Below are 20,993 nucleotides of genomic sequence, written 5' to 3'. Positions count from 1 at the left end.
CATCCCAGTTTGCATGTTACAGGACCGGCTGTAGGCTATACACTAACATCGGTTTCGCAAGGGAAGGAAACAGTTCATTGTAGAAGAAGTGTGTAAAACACCACTAAGGACCGTTTAAGAACGTTTTAATCACAGGGAAATCCTGGAAATTTAAGATGCCAGGGGTTGTTCCGCATCACATTTGATGAACGTGTACACTTATTTATACACTCCTGGAAATTGAAATAAGAACACCGTGAATTCATTGTCCCAGGAAGGGGAAACTTTATTGACACATTCCTGGGGTCAGATACATCACATGATCACACTGACAGAACCACAGGCACATAACACAGGCAACAGAGCATGCACAATGTCGGCACTAGTACAGTGTATATCCACCTTTCGCAGCAATGCAGGCTGCTATTCTCCCAAGGAGACGATCGTAGAGATGCTGGATGTAGTCCTGTGGAACGGCTTGCCATGCCATTTCCACCTGGCGCCTCAGTTGGACCAGCGTTCGTGCTGGACGTGCAGACCGCGTGAGACGACGCTTCATCCAGTCCCAAACATGCTCAATGGGGGACAGATCCGGAGATCTTGCTGGCCAGGGTAGTTGACTTACACCTTCTAGAGCACGTTGGGTGGCACGGGATACATGCGGACGTGCATTGTCCTGTTGGAACAGCAAGTTCCCTCGCCGGTCTAAGAATGGTAGAACGATGGGTTCGATGACGGTTTGGATGTACCGTGCACTATTCAGTGTCCCCTCGACGATCACCAGTGGTGTACGGCCAGTGTAGGAGATCGCTCCCCACACCATGATGCCGGGTGTTGGCCCTGTGTGCCTCGGTCGTATGCAGTCCTGATTGTGGCGCTCACCTGCACGGCGCCAAACACGCATACGACCATCATTGGCACCAAGGCAGAAGCGACTCTCATCCCTGAAGACGACACGTCTCCATTCGTCCCTCCATTCACGCCTGTCGCGACACCACTGGAGGCGGGCTGCGCGATGTTGGGGCGTGAGCGGAAGACGGCCTAACGGTGTGCGGGACCGTAGCCCAGTTTCGTGGAGACGGTTGCGAATGGTCCTCGCCGATACTCCAGGAGCAACAGTGTCCCTAATTTGCTGGGAAGTGGCGGTGCGGTCCCCTACGGCACTGCGTAGGATCCTACGGTCTTGGCGTGCATCCGTGCGTCGCTGCGGTCCGGTCCCAGGTCGACGGGCACGTGCACCTTCCGCCGACCACTGGCGACAACATCGATGTACTGTGGAGACCTCAAACCCCACGTGTTGAGCAATTCGGCGGTACGTCCACCCGGCCTCCCGCATGCCCACTATACGCCCTCGCTCAAATTCCGTCAACTGCACATATGTTTCACGTCCACGCTGTCGCGGCATGCTACCAGTGTTAAAGACTGCGATGGAGCTCCGTATGCCACGGCAAACTGGCTGACACTGACGGCGGCGGTGCACAAATGCTGCGCAGCTAGCGCCATTCGACGGCCAACACCGCGGTTCGTGGTGTGTCCGCTGTGCCGTGCGTGTGATCATTGCTTGTACAGCCCTCTCGCAGTGTCAGGAGCAAGTATGGTGGGTCTGACACACCGGTGTCAATGTGTCCTTTTTTCCATTTCCAAGAGTGTATATACTGACTGAAATCCCATGTAAGATTCATAATATGATTTCTTGATGCCATGGAAATAAATGTCGAGTGTAGTAAAAATATAGTTCAAAGCATCCGACGCTCTCCACTAGAGGCGATTACTGATATAATAGACCTGTCGCAGATTCAAGCGGTGGCGCTCGTTTGGGTTGTAATCCGCCCCCCCTTTTCTCCCCCCCCCCTCCAAAATACATTTAGTAAAAGCTCCTGTATTGTTATGTATATCAATTTTCAAATTTAGTGGATAAATTCCGGATATAAGTCGCATGTACACTTAGAATCTCGAAAATGAGAAGTGGTAGAAATTAGAAGTAGCGTGTGTCCCAGGTCACTTTTCAGTAGCTCTTGTGAGGGTTGGCCCACGTGGATGTGCTCGTAATCTGAGCGGTAGTGTTCCAGCTATGTGCGAACGCATTTGTAGGCTGACTGTGTCTGCAGTGCCTGACGAACTACTGGCAGCTGAGAAAGGGAAGACACAAATGGATAGACCCTCCACTAAAGAAAATAAAAACTCGGAAACACTCACTTACTGAATATGAATGGAAACAACAGAGAGAAACACCATACTTCGATGTTATATTGCGCAAATTTGTCAAACTTGTGGGTATGTTTCACTACTATACCAGTTCTTAAATTAAATATCTGATACGTGTACGTGTCTAATTTTCAGACATATGATTTCAAACGCTATATTTCTGTAAGTTGCAATGTTTTGGTTGCTATGCTCAAGTGATACACTGAGCATTGTTACCTAAATAAAATTGACTTATATTAAACCAGTTTTATATATTTTATTGTAATCAAACAATCTATTGTTATTAAAATATTTTTGTTTTGTTATTATTTCTTAATAGGTCTTAGATATCTCTGGCATATAGAATTGGTATTACAGAAAGTGACACTGACGGAAAGAAAAACACAACAACAGGAAGAAGTTGTGCGACACGAACGAAAGCTGGTAGGCGTGTTTTAACCTCTGAAAGAGGTAGGCAGTAGCATAAGAGTGTACCAGAGGTCGCTTTTCAGTAGCTCTTGTGAGGAGTGGCCCACGTGGATGTGCCCGTAACCTGAGCGGTACGACCTGACCTACTGGACGTGGTGAGTTGATGTAAGTCAAGTCAAATTCGAGTAAAACAGAAGTGATTTCTGGCGTTCCCCACGGTAGTGTTATAGACCATTTGCTGTTCCTTATCTATATAAACGATTTGGGAAACAATTTGAGCAGCCGTCTTAGGTTGTTTGCAGATGACGCTGTCGTTTATCGACCAATAAATTCATCATATTATCAAAACAAATAGCAAAACGATTTAGGAAAGATATCTGAATGGTGTGAAAAGTGGCAGTTGACCCTAAATAACGAAAAGTGTGAGGTCTTCCACATTAGTGCTAAAAGGAATCCGTTAAACTTCGGTTACACGATAAATCAGTCTAATCTAAAGGCCGTAAATTCAACTAAATACCTAGGAATTACAATAACGAACAACTTAAATTGGAAGGAACCCACACAAAATGTTCTGGCGAAGGCTAACCAAAAACTGCGTTTCATTGGCAGGACACTTAGAAAATGTAACAGATCTACTAAGGAGACTACCTATACTATGCTTGTCCGTCCTCTTTTAGAATACTGCTGCACTGTGTGGGATCCTTACCAGGTAGCATTGACGGAGACAATCTAAAAAGTTCAAACGAGGGCAGCACCTTGTGTATTATAGCGAAATATGGGAGGGACTGTCACTGAAATGATACAGGATTTGGGCTGGACATCATTAAAGCAAAGGTGTTTTTTGTTGCGTCGGAATCTTCCCACGAAATTCCAATCACAATCTTTTTTCTCAGAATGCGAAAATATTTCTTTGACATTGACCTACACAACTGGCCGTTCAAATTGCTACATCACGAAGATGACCTGCTACAGACGCGAAATTTAACCGACAGGAAGAAGATCCTGCGATATGCAAATGATTAGCTTTTCAGAGCATTCACACAAGGTTGGCGCCGGTGGCGACATCTACAATGTGCTGACATAAGGAAAGTTTCCAACTGATTTCTCACCCACAAACAGCAGTTGAGAGGCGTTGCCTGGTGAAACGTTGTTGTGATGCCTCGTGTAAGGAGGAGAAATGCGTACCATCATGTTTCCGACTTTGATAAAGGTCGGATTGTAGACTATCGCGATTGCGGTATATCGTATCGCGACATTGCTGCTCGCGTTAGTCGATATCCAATGACTGTTAGCAGAATATGGAATCGGTGGGTTCAGGAGGGTAATACGGAACGCCGTGCTGGATCCCAACGGCCTGGTATCACTAGCAGTCGAGATGACAGGCATCTTATCCGCATGGCTGTAACGGATCGTGCAGCCACGTCTCGATCCCTGAGTCAACAGATGGGGACGTTTGCAAGACAACAACCATCTGCACAAACAGTTCGACGACGTCTGCTGCAGTATGGACTATGAGCACGGAGACCATGGCTGCGTTTACCCTTGACGCTGCATCACAGGCAGCAGCACCTGCGATGGTGTACTCAACGACGAACCTGGGTGCACGAATGGCAAAACGTCATTTTTTCGGATGAATCCAGGTTCTGTTTACAGCATCATGACGGTCGCATCCGTGTTTGGCGACATCGCGGTGAACGCACGTTGGTAGCGTGTATTCGTCGTCGCCATACTGGCGTATCACCCGGCGTGATGGTATGGAGTGCCGTTGGTTACACGTCTCGGTCACATGTTGTTCGCACTGACGGCGCTTTGAACAGTGGACGTTACATTTCAGATGTGTTACGACCCGTAGCTCTACCCTTCATTCGATCCCCGTGAAACCCTACATTTCAGCAGGATAATGCACGAGCGCATGTTGCAGGTCCTGCACGGGCCTTTCTGGATACAGAAAACGTTCGACTACTGCCCTGGCCAGCACATTCTCCAGGTCTCTCACCAATTGAAAACGTCTGGTCAATGGTGGCCGAGCAACTGGCTCGTCACAATACGCCAGTCACTAGTCTTGATGAACTGTGGTATCGTGTTGAAGCTGCATGGGCAGCTGTACCTGCACACGCCATCCTAGCTCTGTTTGACTCAATGCCCAGGCGTATCTAGGCCGTTATTACGGCCAGAGGTGGTTGTTCTGGGTACTGATTTCTCAGGATCTATGCACCCAAATTGCGTGAAGACGTAATCACATGTCAGTTCTAGTATAATATATTTGTCCAATAAATACCCGTTTATCATCTGCATTTCTTCTTTGTGTAGCAATTTTAATGGCCAGTAGTGTAAATTGTGTGAAACGATCACATTGATAAAATAAGGGAAATCAGGTCTCGTACAGAAAGATATAGGTTTTCGTTCTTTCCGCGGGCTATACGAGATTGGAATAATAGAGAACTGTGAAGGTGGTTCGATGAACCCTCTGCCAGGAACTTAAATGTGATTTGCAGAGTATCTATGTGGATGCTTTTAAGGTGACAGAGACGCCATTATCAACACCTCACTGAGTTTGAAAGCAGCTATGTAATAGGGCTACTAGAAACTGGATGTTCCTTCTGCTGTATGCAGAAAGACTTGGCAGGAATGCAGCCACTTTACATGACTGCTGGTGGCGGTGGTACCGAGAATGTACTGTGCTCCGGACGTCCACGTGGCACTACCGAGAGGGAAGACCCTCAAGTTCGGCCTATGGATCTGACGTATCGTACTACACGTAAAACGTCGTTTTGAGCAGCAGTTGGCACCACAGTAACAACGAAAACTGCAAATATGTTATGCCAATCACAGCTGCGAGCAAGAAGCCCTGTGGCGTGTATTCCAATGACCCCGAAAAAGCGCCATTTTCGACTTCAGATGTGTGAAGCGAGAGCTCATTGGAGGGCAGGGCAGAAGTCGGCCACGTTTTCTGATGAAAGATGGTTCCGCATCGGTGCCAGTAATGGCGGTGATTTGGTTAGAAGGAGGCCGGAAACCAACTTTTCTACGTGCTCGACGCAAAGGACCTACACCTGGAGTTACGGCCTGGGCAGCGATATCGTGTGACAGTAGGAGCATTCTTTAAAATTATCCCAAGCAAATCTGTACGTCAGTGTGGTGATTCGACATCTTATAGTACCATTCACGAACAGCATTTTGGCCGGCCGCGGTGGCCGAGCAGTTCTAGGCGCTTCATTCCGGAACCACGCGCCTGCTATGGTTGCAGGTTCGAATCCTGCCTCGGGAATGGATGTGTGTGATGTCCTTACCTTAGTTACGTTTAAGTAGTACTAAGTCTAGGGGACTGATGACCTGAGATGTTAAGTGCTTAGAGCCATTTGACCCATTTGAGCAGCATTCCAGCGGGTATTTTCCAGTATCATAACACTCGTCCAAATCTCGCTGTTGTAACCTAACATGGTGTACAGACTGCCGAAATGTTCCTTGGCGTGCTCGACCACCAGATCTGTCCCCAGTCGAGCACATATGGGACATCATCAGACTACAATTCCAGCGTCACCCACAACCAGCATTAACGGTCCATGTATTGACCGACCAAGTGCAACAGTCGCGGAACTCATTCCCACAAACTGACATCCGACACCTGCACAACACAATGCATGAACGTTTGCTTGCTTGCATTCACCATTCTGGGGGCTACACTGGTTATTAATGTATTTCACATCTGCTATGGCTTATCTCGTGCTCACATTAAGATGTTTATCACTTAAATATCTTACCTAGATAAATGCATTCCTTAAATGTCATAACTCTACAGGAATTATTTTTTGGTGTTGCGATGTTTTGCTCCGTCAGTGCATATCTGGAGGGAGGAAGGAGGGTTGAGGGACAATAAAAAACTGTGATACCTCACATTCGAACTCTGGATCCGTGCCTGCAGCAGAGAACTCACCAGGTCTCCCACGCACAGGCGATGGTTGCGTTGGCTACCATGTCTGCGGGCACACCGTCAGCCATTGCGTTGCTGTCGATAGACATGGCGTGTAAAACTCCCACAGCACCACCGAGACCCATGGCATTGGGGCCGTACAAGTTGCCTGCCCACAGGGCCAATGGCTCATGGTACGTGCTCGACACTGAAGGAATGTAGCAACACGTCAGTTTCAACATCCTGTTTGTCTTCTTGTACAGCACAATATTTCACATTCGAAAATATTGTTTTGAAACTTCTATTTGTTACAAGACTTATATATCACACACACAAGCAAAACAACTGATACCGAGACCTCTTACTCTGTGCATTTCAAAATGTCATTTGCTTTCAAAGAAAAATAAAGTCGACACAAAAAAGAATTTTTTACAAAAAATGGTACAAATGGCTCTGAGCACTGTGGGACTTAACATCTGAGGTCATCAGTCCCCTAGAACTTAGAACTACTTAAAACTAACTAACCTAAGGACAGCACACACATCCATGCCCGAGGCAGGATTCGAACCTGCGACCGTAGCGGTTGCGCGGTTCCAGAAATTTTTTACAGAACTGTGGGTTATGCACATATGCGCAACCCTACATCATCCATCCTCGCCCCCCTCAGTATCAATGTCAGTTACTTGTACTTTTCGGGGAATTACACAACTCGGCCAAATCGGATAACTTCCTTTGAGAGTGAAATATTTTGTTTTTCGCTCCAGGACTTCGTAGGGGTCTTCGTAGGGAGGCAGTACTTTGGCTTTCACTTTGTCATCTCTCACAAATACATGAGTCGCATTACACAAATCTTAAGTAACGAAAAGTATTTCCTTTACCTTGTGGGAAAATTCTGAAGGGATAAGTATCTCGGAAGCTTGAAATTTAGTGTGGACGTCAATGCGAAATGCTTTTAATAGTTTCCACATTGAAACATTGTCTCAAAACATGGTAGAGAATCCAAAGAGATTATGGCCGTATATAAAGTACACAGTCAATACCGTCACTGCGCGATAGCGCTGGAAATGTTACCGACGATGGTGCCACTAAAGCGGAGTTACTAAATACAGTTTTCCGTAATTCCTTCACGAAAGAAGACGAAATAAATATTCCAGAATTCGAAACCAGAACAGCTGTTAGCATGAGTGACATAAAAGTAGATATCTTAGGTGTTGTGAAACAACTCAAATCACTTAAGAAAGGCGTCTTCCGGTGCAGATGGTTTAACAATCAGCCTCCTGTCAGGGTATGCAGACACAATAGCGCCTTCCTTAGCAATCATATACAACCGCTCACTTGACGAAATGTCTTTTCCTAAAGATTGGAAAGTAGCACAGTCACACCAATATTCAAGACAGGAAATAGAAGTAATCCATTGAATTACAGCCCCATATCACTGACCTCAATTTGCAGTAGGATTTTGGAGCATATACTGTACTCGAACATTATGAATCACCTTGAAGAAAATGACTTATGGATTCATAACGAACACGGATTCAGAAAATATCGTTCTTGTGCAACACAGCTCTTTATTCCCATGAAGTAATGAGTGTTGTCGACAAGGAATCTCAGATTGATTCCATATTCCTAGACTTCCAGAAGGTTTTTGCTACCGTTCCTCACAAGCGACTATAATCAAATTGTGTGCATATAGAGCATCGTCTCAGTTGTGTGACTGAATTCGTGATTTCCTCTCAGAGAGGTCACAGTTCGTAGTGGTAGATCATCGAGTAGAACAGAAGTGATATCTGGCGTTCCGCAATGTAGTGTCATAGGCCCTCTGCTGTTCCTGATTTACATAAATGGTCTAGGTGATACTCTGAGCAGCCTCCTTAGATTGTTTGCAGATGACGCTGTAATTTACCGTCTAGTAAAAACATCAGACGATCAATTCCAAATACAAAATGATCTAGAGAGAATTTCTTTATGGTGCGAAAAGTGTCAATTGGCACTAAACAAAGAAAAGTGCGAGGTCATCCACTTGGATACTAAAATAAATCCGATAAATTTTGGGTACACGATAAATCGCACAAATCTAAGGGCTGTCAGTTCGACTAAATACCTAGGAATCACAATTACGAGCAACTTAAATTGGAAAGGCCACATAGATAATATCATGGGGAAGGCGAAACAAAGACTGCGCTTTGTTCGCAGAACACTTAGAAGATGCGACAAACCCACTAAAGAGACAGCCTACATTGCACTTTCCGTCCTTTGCTGGAATATTGCTGCGCGGTGTGGGATCCTTACCAGGTAGGATTGACGGAGGACATCGAAAAAGTGCAAAGAAGGGCAGCTTGTTTCGTGTTATCGCGCAATAGGGGTGAGAGTGTCACTGATATGATACGCGATTTGGGTGGCAGTCATTGAAACAAAGGCGGTCTTCTTTGCGGCGGGATCTATTTACGAAATTTCAAACACAAACTTTCTCTTCCGAATGCGAAAGTATTTTGTTGACACCCGCCTATGTAGGGACAAATGTTCATAATAATAAAATAAGGGAAATTAGAGAGTAGTATGAAAATGGTTCGATGAACCCTCTGCCAGGCACTTAAGTGTGAATTGCAGAGTAACTATGTAGATGTAGTTTATAAAGCGAATGCTGGTAGATATACTTCTTGTTTGTTTTCCGATCTTAAAATAGAAACACCTGGCAATATTAGAGTTGTGCTGTATAGCATCTCAGCGACTTTTGAGGTATTTTCTTTTCTCACACAGCTACACAGACCTATAAGAACCGTACAAATGATGTAACTCCATTTGTATTTACTATTTTTGACGTTAGATGGAATCTCTCAATTTTACCAATTAACTTTGGATGATATGCTGTAGTTTGAGTTAATTTAGAGCCATAAATGTAGCTAGTACGCGGAACAGCTGCGACTGGAATTGTTCTCCTTGGTTAGTCACTATTTGGTTAGGTGCTCCAAATCTAGCGATCCAGGAGTTCTAAAACACTCGTGCCACTGTTTCTGTTCGAACATCACGTAGTGTAATGACTTGTGTCCAGTTATTGAGTCGATAGACTCGTGTAAAACGGTGTCTAAATTTATCTGAGGGTGGCAGTGGTCCAGTCAGATCGACGTGTACTACCTTAAATAGTCCACCTGTGTTTGGAAACGCACGGGTTGAGATCCAGTGAACGAGCAGGCCATGCAACTGGACCCCCTCATTCGATCCATCGACCAGGGAAGAACGACTGAGATGCGTCCGGACGTTAACGGTGACGTGAGCTGGAACACCTTCATGAAGCAGCCACATAACCCTTCGAACCATCAATGAAACCTCTCCCAGAAGGAGAAGCAAAGTCAACTGCAAGAAACGCCGGGAGTTCCGGCTTGTTAGGCACGTGGAAGGTAGACTGGTCCGAAAATACGGTCGCTAATTATTCCCGCCCACACATTCCGGCTGCACCGATGCTGATAATTCGCTGTCACCATACCATGGGGATTCTGCAGACTATCCCACAGATGACTGTTATGAAAGTTGAAGGTAACACTCCGCGTAAATGTGGCCTCGTTTGTGAATTGGACGGACGACACAAACAGCCGAATCGTGGTTGTCTGGTGAAGGAACCAGTGACAAAACTGCTCCAGATCTGGAGAGTCTGTCGCTAGTAAGTCCTGCACACGTAAGTGATAAGGATAGTAAGAATTGTCGTGCAGAATGTTCCAGACGGTCGTCTGGCTTACCCTGTACTGGCAGGCCAACTGCCTGGTAGTTTCACTGCAGTCATCTTCCAAAGTGTTAATCACATTTTGCTCCAAGTTCGATATCCGAACATTTTGAGTACGTCCTTCATGATTTCCTGCTTCCTGAAACGAGCCTGTCTCAGACAAACGGCGAAAAACTGTTGCAAACATTGAATACTGTGATTATTGTCGGCGGGATTAGATCTCCTGATACAAGCATGCTGCCCGTCGCGCGGTGCCATTTGCCTTTCCGTAAGTAAACACCGTGCCAGCAGGCTCTCGATTCAAACACGGAACCAGTGTGTACAACGCTGTATCCCATCCACTACAAGGTGGGTCAGCAAGAGAGATGAATCGGACACAACATTACCAGTTAATATGACAGGAGAGGGCGCTAGCACATGACGTTTGAGGAACTGCATCACCCTCTAGGACAGGCTGTTCCAGCTCGTCGGCTCCGTTGTGAGCCGCGGAGCACTCCCTGCTTCAGGGAGCCGTGTCGCTCGCTGTGGCCAGTCGAGTGGGCCGGCACGCCGGCACGTGGCACGTCCTGTTGCTGTGTAATCGAGTGGTACCACATCCAAGAGTTCTTCAGTTACTTGCAGCTCCATGTCGACACCACGCACAAAGACTGTAAGCTGAGCACAGTCCGATATGTCGGTGCTTTCGTCAAGCGCTAGCGAAAATGTAACAAAGCTCTCCGCCTTTTTCCTGAGCTGTGTCTCTAAATCCGCTGCCATGTCCAGGATTCGACGAGACATTGTTTGTTTCGACAGGGAAATCCCTTTAATTGCCTGGACCTCCATTGGAAACAAACATTCTGCAACTGCTACCATGCACGTTTTTACGAGTGGTCCCAACGAAAACAGTTTGCCACTCGTCGCAATGATGTGAGCGACCCTGTAGCTTGCTCGAATTGCAGATTCAGTAGTGTTTTCTCTGCTCTCATTCACCTGAAAATTATAAACGCGATATAGAACATGAACTATGTTGCATGTTTTGATACCCTCCGTATTACGAAACCGTTTTAAACTTATGTCTCCTGGTCTGTCGTTCTTAAGCCTGGCTACCTGTTCTCTGCGTGCAACGCCTTCTACCTGACCGTAGTGCGCTGCGTGAAGACTTGTATAATGTCGTTGTATATTGTACCTCTTCGCAGAATAAAATACTTTATGTCATACAAGGCACTGCGGACGACCATCCCTCTCAATGAATAGAAAGGTATCCTCCAATAGAGGTACTGGGCTCCCGCGGCTAGTCGCAGCTGTCATTGAACACGGATTATCGCGTCAGTTGCGGCTGCATGCGGCCAGGAGGCAATGAGTTCGCTTTCCCCCTCCACGCGCGCTCCGAGCTTCTGCAGTGAGCGTTACGGCTCCCTTGAGCTCGGTTGGAACAGCCTGCTCTAGGAGAAAACTACGCATACCGTAACTTTGTCTGCATGGTACGGCACGTATTAGACCGCAGTCTCTGTAAAAAAACTATGATCGAATAAATGGTCTCTACCATTTCTAGACATAAGTTCATTACATGTTTTTTGTTCCGTATCCTTTCATCGATCAATCCCTAGAGGTTGTATGTGGTAGAAAATATCACCCTGTATATTGCTGAGGAATGAAGGGACGAATGTTACTTGTTGATACGTCATACGCCATAATAGTTTTCCACCAGGAGTTTCATGCTGTTTAAACTTCCGTGAGGTATGAGGAGTAGAGCGAAGTTTCTCGAGTTCTTCATAGCTCACTTGAGCGTCCACTATCTTATCGTAATCAACTGGTACTATTTCTTGCAGTCTGGATAGGTTGTCACAAACACACACACACACACACACACACACACACACACACACACACAATAATTACGCCATTAAATTACAGGTTAAGCAGCGTTTGTTAACGTCTGTAGTTCGATCTACAGGGTTATTACAAATGATTGAAGCGATTTCACAGCTCTACAATAACTTTATTATTTGAGATATTTTCACACTGCTTTGCACACACATACAAAAACTCAAAAAGTTTTTTTAGGCATTCGCAAATGTTCGATATGTGCCCCTTTAGTGATTCGGCAGACACCAAGCCGATAATCAAGTTCCTCCCACACTCGGCGCAGCATGTCCCCATCAATGAGTTCGAAAGCATCGTTGATGCGAGCTCGCAGTTCTGGCACGTTTCTTGGTAGAGGAGGTTTAAACACTGAATCTTTCACATAACCCCACAGAAAGAAATCGCACGGAGTTAAGTCGGGAGAGCGTGGAGGCCATTACATGAATTGCTGATCATGATCTCCACCACGACCGATCCATCGGTTTTCCAATCTCCTGTTTAAGAAATGCCGAACATCATGATGGAAGTGCGGTGCAGCACCATCCTGTTGAAAGATGAAGTCGGTGCTGTCGGTCTCCAGTTGTGGCATGAGCCAATTTTCCAGCATGTCCAGATACACGTGTCTTGTAACGTTTTTTTTCGCAGAAGAGAAAGGGGCCGTAAACATTAAACCGTGAGATTGCACAAAACACGTTAACTTTTGGTGAATTGCGAATTTGCTGCACGAATGCGTGAGGATTCTCTACCGCCCAGATTCGCACATTGTGTCTGTTCACTTCACCATTAAGAAAAAATGTTGCTTCATCACTGAAAACAAGTTTCGCACTGAACTCTTCCTCTTCCATGAGCTGTTGCAACCGCGCCGAAAATTCAAAGCGTTTGACTTTGTCATCGGGTGTCAGGGCTTGTAGCAATTGTAAACGGTAAGGCTTCTGCTTTAGCCTTTTCCGTAAGATTTTCCAAACCGTCGGCTGTGGTACGTTTAGCTGCCTGCTTGCTTAATTCGTCGACTTCCGCGGGCTACGTGTTAAACTTGCCCGCACGCGTTCAACCGTTTCTTCGCTCACTGCAGGCCGACCCGTTGATTTCCCCTTACAGAGGCATCCAGAAACTTTAAACTGCGCATACCATCGCCGAATGGAGTTAGCAGTTGGTGGATCTTTGTTGAACTTGGTCCTGAAGTGTCGTTGCACTGTTATGACTGACTGATGTGAGTGCATTTCAAGCACGACATACGCTTTCTCGGCTCCTGTCGCCATTTTGTCTCACTGCGCTCTCGAGCGCTCTGGCGGCAGAAACCTGAAGTGCGGCTTCAGCCGAACAAAACTATGAGTTTTTCTACGTACCTGTAGTGTGTCGTGACCATATGTCAATGAATGGAGCTACAGTGAGTTTATGAAATCGCTTCAATCATTTGTAATAGCTCTGTATGTTTTACACTCAGACTACAGTAAACCACAAGTTAAATATTTCCTCATCTAAATTGTACTACAAAATACATGATAGTTGTGAAGTGTTACAATGTCAATTCAAGGTCTGAAACGTTTGCCAAACCATAAGTCGGCCGCTGTGGCCGAGCGGTTCTAGGTGCTTAAGTCCGGAGCTGTTCTGCTGCTGCGGTCGCAGGTTCGAATCATGTCTCGGGCATGGATGTGTGTGATGTTCTTAGGTTAATTAGGTTTAAGTAGTTCTAAGTCTAGGGGACTGATGACCTCAGATGTTAAGTCCCATAGTGTGCAAAGGCATTTGAACCATCTGATAAGGCTCGGACGTTCCCTTATGTCCGGGAAGAGTTGATATACCCCATGGGCCTTATCGCTTAGCTCCCATTCCATTTGCCAGGTGTCCATCCGCCATTTAACGAGTTGGCGCTTCTCGGTAATGTCCTGTCTGGTAAACTCTCGATTATCTTCTGTCTCCTGTCTCCTGTCCAGTCCTGCTAAGGGGGCATCTGTACATCGCTATTGGCGCAAAGTAGCTTCAACTGAATGAAATCATTTTTATTCGTGAATTTTACCTGCTGTTAACTGTGGTATAATGGTCGTACACAGTTAAGAATTACGTGTCAAATTGTGTGGGAGTGGAGTGAGGCAGACACGAAATTTTCCCTCCGAGTGGGAATAATCCATTACGGGTCACGATACATCGCTGGAGGTGCCAAGTTTGGTGGCCATAAAAAGGGAATATATACCGGCACTCTCAAGGTAATGTTGCCGCATATTACGAGCTAGCAGCGCTCGCGATCGTGTGCTGCTTCATCTACGCTTTTCTCACTCTTCCCCGCGTAGCTATGACGCAAGTCCTAGCTCTTCCATAATATAGCAGTGAGGCAGCATTTCCCCGAACTCAGCCAGTACATTGCAGCCCGAAACCGAATGGTTATGTCGATATGGAAGGTCCCGAGAACCACGCAAAGCTCATGACAGCCTTATCACGGCACTTCTCTGCTTCCGCCGCACAATGCTCCGACTCGTCACCAGACGTACTCGATGGGCCCATGCACTGGCTGCAAAACAGCGCACAGAATCAAAGAACACAAAATGGTAAGTTATCAGTGTGTGTAATGGTACCCTAAAGTGTCTTATGTTGACCGTGGGCCACTTGTACATGATCTTGCCATCCATATCAGTCGCTGTTTTCAAAGGGCAGTCGTTCGTCGAGTTGCACACCAATACATCGTGTTTTCCGATGTCTGCTTATGCTAATGTCGTGTAGTTTTATGGTTGCATTACTTTTGAAGTGTTCCTTTAAGTAGCATGTAAACAGTTTTGCGCAGAGCCATCTGAAGTTGCGCCACTGGCTGATGCTTGTGAGTGGCTGAGTTAACCGGTGTTTGAGTTGCGCTCTTGAATCCGTGAAGACCACCACCAGAATGTCATCTGCGTATGGTATTGCCCTTTCGCACGGTTATCCCCATCCAGTTGACGTTGAGCAGAAGAAAGGCAGAAGCCACGGTGATGAAAGAAAAAGTGGTGTTCAACGCCACCCGAAGGTCTCCGCAAGGCGGGGTTTACTCCCCGGTATTGTGGAACCTAGCTGTGAATGAATTCACTGAAGAGCTAAATACACTACTGGCCATTAAAATTGCTACACCACGAAGATGACGTGCTACAGACGCGAAATTCAACCGACAGGAAGAAGATGCTGTGATATGCAAATGACTAGCTTTCCATAGCATTCAAAAAAGGTTGGCGCCGGCGGCGACACCTACAACGTGCTGACATGAGGAAAGTTTCCAACCGATTTCTCATACACAAACAGCAGTTGACCGGCGTGGCCTGGTGAAACGTTGTTTTGATGCCTCGTGTAAGGAGGAGAAATGCATACCAGCACGTTTCCGACTTTGTTAAAGGTCGGATTGTAGCCTATCGCGATTGCGGTTTATCGTATCGCGACATTGCTGCTCGGTTGGTCGAGATCCAGTGACTGTTAGAAGAATATGGAATCGGTGGGTTCAGCAGGGCAGTACGGAATGCAGTGCTGGATCCCAAAGGCCTCGTATCACTAGCAGTCGAGATGACAGGCATCTTATCCGCATGGCTGTAACGGATCGTGCAGACACGTCTCGATCCCTGAGTCAACAGATGGGGACGTTTGCAAGACAACAACCATCTGCACAAACAGTTCGACGACGTTTTCACTATCAGCCCGGAAACCGTGGCTGCGGTTACCCTCGACAGGAGCTCCTGCGCTGCTCTACCCAACGACGAACCTGAGTGCACGAATGGCAAAACGTCATTTTTTCGGATGAATCCAGGTCCTGTTTACAACGTCATGATGGTCGCATCCGTGTTTGGCGACATCGCGGTGAACGCACATTGGAAGCGTGTATTCGTCATCGCCATACTGACGTATCACCCGCCGTGTTGGTATGGGGTGCCATTGGTTACACGTCTCGGTCGCCTCTTGTTCACACTGACGGCACTTTGAACAGTGAACGTTACATTTCAGATGTGTTACAACCCGTGGCTCTACCCTTAATTCGATCCCTGCGAAACCTTACATTTCAGCAGGATAATGCACGACCGTATGTTGCAGTTCCTGTACGGGCCTTTCTGGATACAGAAGATGTTCGACTGTTCCCCGGGCCAGCACATTCTCTAGATCTCTCACCAACTGAAAACGTCTGGTCAATGGTGGCCGAGCAAGTGTCACGTCACAATACGCCAGTCACTACTCTTGATGAACTGTGGTATCGTGTTGAAGCTGCATGGGCAGCTGTACCTGTACACGGCATCCAAGCTCTGTTTGACTCAATGCCTAGGCGTATCAATGCCGTTATTACGGCCAGAGGTGGTTGTTCTGGGTTCTGATTTCTCAGGATCTATGCTCCCAAATTGCGTGAAAATATAATCACATGTCAGTTCTAGTATAATATATTTGTCCAATGAATACCCGTTTATCATCTGAATTTGTTCTTGGTGTAGCAATTTTAATGGCCAGTAGTGTACTTTGGGTTACTTTTGCCAAAGATATGGAAGCGACGTAGTCATAACAATACTCGGCAAATTTACTAGTACTGGTAGAGTAATGACACAAAATGTATTGAATATTGTGCACTCGCTGAACCTCTGGTTGTGGAGAAGACAAGTATGTAGTGATTACCCTGAATACGAAACTATCATGGAGCCGTCACATATGCTCAAAGGTGGAAGGGTACTCTTATCCACAGTATAAGAGCCTGAGAGAAAGGAAAACAATGGTGTCGGAACCCGAGAACATGTATCTGATACACACCACTCTAACAAGACTTATTATAGTTTATGGGGCTACAGTACTGTGTGCTCCGGCTTATCGACAAGCGCTGGTGCGAAGATGGAGAACACAAGAGCAGAGAAGGCTGTGAGACGACGTCAGGCAATAGCCCGCTAACTAGGACCGCACCACGGCAGGAGCGGCCTCTACAAGAAGAGAATATAAACGCCACTCCTGCCAGCCTCGGCCGCACAGTACTAGACCGGGACTAGCAGACCAGCACAGTAGTATACCTGCACTCAAAGAATAGTTAATAGTGATCCATATCCATTGCTTGTATGGGAATTGTCTATAGCGAAGAACATTCATTACTTGTTTGCATGCCACCTATCGCTTGAGACAAATTCTTGTAAATCCCAAGTTAAGTACTGTCAATCTTCTTTATTGTAATAAAAAGCAATAATGTGATTTGCCTGAATTGTTGTATAGCATTCCGAGAACGCAGCATTTTTTAGACCTCCTATACGAGACGAGTGGGCAGGACCTCACATTGTGAAACAAAGTAAAACAGAAAGTATCTGCTAAGAAGCTTAGTAAGGTGTAGAGACTGGTCTGCTTAGCCATAACAGGCGGAATTAGCAACACCCCCAAGACCTGGACTTGCCTCCATTATACCCGTAGGTATACAGGCAGGGGAATGAGGCTAAAATCTGGAAATAATTGGATACCTTCACTATATCCTGATTACCAACCACTGGGAATGTGACAAATATGGGAATGTTCGAGGAAATGCCGTCTCACTGTAGAATAACTTCCAGTTATTTCATTAAACTCTTCAATGTAATCATTGGAAGTGGGGAACAGTGGAGGAACGAACCACGACACCATGCACGACAAAGTCTGGTTTAGTGACGAATTAAAACAGACAGTCCGCAGCTCGTGGTCGTGCGGTAGTGTTCTCGCTTCCCGCGCCCGGATTCCCGGGTTCGATTCCCGGCGGGGTCAGGGATGTTCTCTACCTCGTGATGACTGGGTGTTGTGTGATGTCCTTAGGTTAGTTAGGTTTAAATAATTCTAAGTTCTAGGGGTCTGATGACCATAGATGTTAAGTCCCATTGTGCTCAGAGCCATTTGAACCATTTTTTTTTTTTTTTGAAAACAGACAACGACCTTGGGTTGGGGTACTCGGGATAAAGCCCAGACTAGAGAGGAATCTCTATAGGGAAGTCTCTATAGGGAAGTCGGAAACATCCGCTATCAGAGTGTGGTCGGAGGAGAATTTTCGTAGGCGGAACAAAGGTCTAAATTTATTTAATTAGTAAAGCTGTTTCATGGGGGTACATTCGATTTTTTCTTTTACCATATTAGTTGGAATATGGTTCTCATACGTGTGTGCTGAGAGATACTTCTGAACTGTGGCTGTAGCCATGGAATATCTCTGATATACTGTTTGAGATATTCGTGCATTTGAAGAAGAAAGAACAGTTGAACTTACCAATGGAAGGCCTGATGATCGAGACGGGTAATCCAGAACCACCAGAGCGTACTACATCCTCGGCGACTGCTTTGGTGAAGGTGTATGTGTTGGGCCAATCACCCAGCAGCCTGAAACACAGATACAGTCAGAAATATACTACTGAGACTGCGCTGGAAGTAAACTAGATCTGCCGAATGAGAATTTGAATGGGAGAAGATTAAAGATATACACTTACGAACACTAGTGGATACTCAGTGATTAGTGACATCAGTCTTTCAAAGATGAACTGAAGTAGGAAATATTTAGACTAGTGCTGTCAATCTTTGGCACATGTGGACTGTATGATCACCATATTATTATCTGTCCCTATACCTAGGTCAGGTGCTTGTGCCGTAGCTATATGCATTGCCGACTGAAGCTGAAAGATTCCTTCTTGCTGCTCTTTGTGGCTCTGAACCCAAACAAACGTGTCCCTACGCAGCGAAACTTCCATCAGAAATGTTCAAATGTGTGTGAATTTCTAAGGGACCAAACTGCTGAGGTCATCATTCCCTAGACCTACACAGTACTTAAACTAACTTTAACTTATGCTAAGAACAACACACACACCCATGCCCGGTGGGAGGGGCCGCGCAATCCGTGGCTGCCATCTGGCGTTCCTGTGGTTACATGAAGCAGGTCCGTTCATGCCTGTGTACACTTGATCATAAGTATCTCACACCAACCTGTTTATTAAAAAGGTTATTCATCGTACAACAATCACCACGAAATTTTATATAAACCATCAGAAAAATAATACCTAAGAACTGTTAGAGTTTCAGTTCTATACTAGAAATTATTTTTGAGATATTCAGAATTACGTAAAGCCAAACCTCCAAAACGTCCTCTAGACACGTTAATATGTTTTTGGCAGTACGTTAGAGGAGAACGTAACCTAAACACATTGCTGCTAAATAGTTAGTTAATCAGAAATTTATTCATAACATTATAGATTATGAAATGCTTTCAGTCTCAAACATTACTTAATATTTTCACTTGTTTCACATTATCGTTTTCATCTATTATGCTTTCAGAGAGAGTGAGGCGATGAATAGAACCATGTATGTGACATATTAATCTGACATATTGATCTTAGTATTTGTTAATAATTAACGAGAAAAGAGTGCGTGAATGACACTGTGTAATCATGCACGCAGTCACATACATGACGCCATTACAAAACATTCAGATTAGTATTCTAGAAAAAAGATTTTCCTTCTGTCCTCAAGACAAGAAAGATAGTCTTGTTTTGATTTTATTTGCTTTTGGAAAATATAAATTTTGGTATCTGGTTAAATGAATTTCGCAGTTGGTGTAGGAGGCAAGTTACTATGCTGTCTGTGAAAAGTTCTGAAGCAGATTGGCTACGGTATGATCAGAACGACTGTGCATTGTGGAAGCAGGAGAGACTAGTTTGCACTCTTTTCGAGGAATCGTGATTGCGCTTTAGTAGCGTACGACACATGATCTGGTACTCTAGTAGTTTTGCGAAAGTTTTTTATTTTGCTTTTGGTGAAAAGATGAGTTGTTCATAAGCTGATCAGATCTACTGCAAATGACTTTCCGGGGATTTTGTGCTTTTTAACCACCGAGCGGGTGAGCGTATGTATTAACTGCACAATCCGCAAACAACAACGTCTTGTATCGCTCCACTGTCGTTTTACTATTTCGAGCCCCTACGTATTCCTTCATTACTGCTACATCTAACGCAGTGTTGAATTGTACTGTCAGATGTCCAAGTGAGCGGCAGTAATATACACTGAACACTGATCTGGGTGAGAAAAAATTTACGATCCGAGCAAGAAAATGACACAGAATCAGAGCTATCGGCACAATCCCATAATATGACAGCGGTCTACGAGATAATCGAATAAATAGTTGGCAGGGATTTGATGAAACTGCGCTATTTAATGCTTCTAGTTGGTCATTGCTGTGGGATAACAGTTGACGCGGCAACAGTGATAAAATGAAAGGTTATTTTATCATTGTTTAATTAAACAGTGAATTAGTTAGTACAATGTAAGTTTATTTTACTGCTGTTTCATTAAACTAAGATTAAATTGTGATTTTGCTTAGACATGTTTACCTTGGTAACACAAAGTTGGCTATGCTTTACATGTGTACAAATTACGCCGCGCTCTGGCCATATTATAAAAAACGACGCACCCACTCGAGGGTTAACGTAATTTGCTAGTTGTGACTTTCTTGCAGTACGCTAAAATTTAGTGTGGGTTACTACACAGTCATTTTTCAGAACATCCAGATCACTGAGTAATGGTGAAGTATGAGTGAACATTATAAACTGATAAAAATCGTGTAAACTGTAATTTTCATTTTTTTAAAGAATCTTGATGAAGTATTTATTTCTGAGTCAGTAACTGCCTAAAATGATATTTGTAGCCCCATGTATATTGCTTAAGTGGTGATATATCGCAGACATTTTAACTAATAACTTGTTATAACTTGTTTTATTTAGAAGATTCGGCCAGATTTGATATAATGAGACCACTTTTCAATTACGAGACAGTAAAAGTGATGCACCCTGATGACAAGTACAGTGCTGTTCTGTTAATACACTTCTGGCCATTAAAATTGCTACACAAAAAAGAAATGCAGATGATAAACGGGTATTCATTGGACAAATATATTATACTAGAACTGACATGTGATTACATTTTCACGCAACTTGGGTGCATAGATCCTGAGAAATCAGTACCCAGAAC

General features: G+C 45.0%; 1 protein-coding gene across 1 annotated transcript in view; it reads right to left on the bottom strand.

The window, feature by feature from the left end:
• Positions 1-20,993, bottom strand: part of LOC124545305 (fatty acyl-CoA reductase 1-like) — a 233,108-nt gene that overhangs the window by 92,042 nt on the left and 120,073 nt on the right. The window contains exons 5-6 of the mRNA XM_047124202.1: positions 18,250-18,359; positions 6,527-6,710 (exon numbers count right to left, since the gene is read on the bottom strand). Coding sequence (XP_046980158.1) covers positions 6,527-6,710; positions 18,250-18,359 — 294 coding nt within the window. The remainder of the gene's footprint in view (positions 1-6,526; positions 6,711-18,249; positions 18,360-20,993) is intronic.

Source organism: Schistocerca americana, chromosome 8 (genome assembly GCF_021461395.2).
Source record: "Schistocerca americana isolate TAMUIC-IGC-003095 chromosome 8, iqSchAmer2.1, whole genome shotgun sequence".
NCBI lineage: Eukaryota > Metazoa > Arthropoda > Insecta > Orthoptera > Acrididae > Schistocerca > Schistocerca americana.
This window is presented reverse-complemented; position numbering and strand designations above follow the sequence as displayed.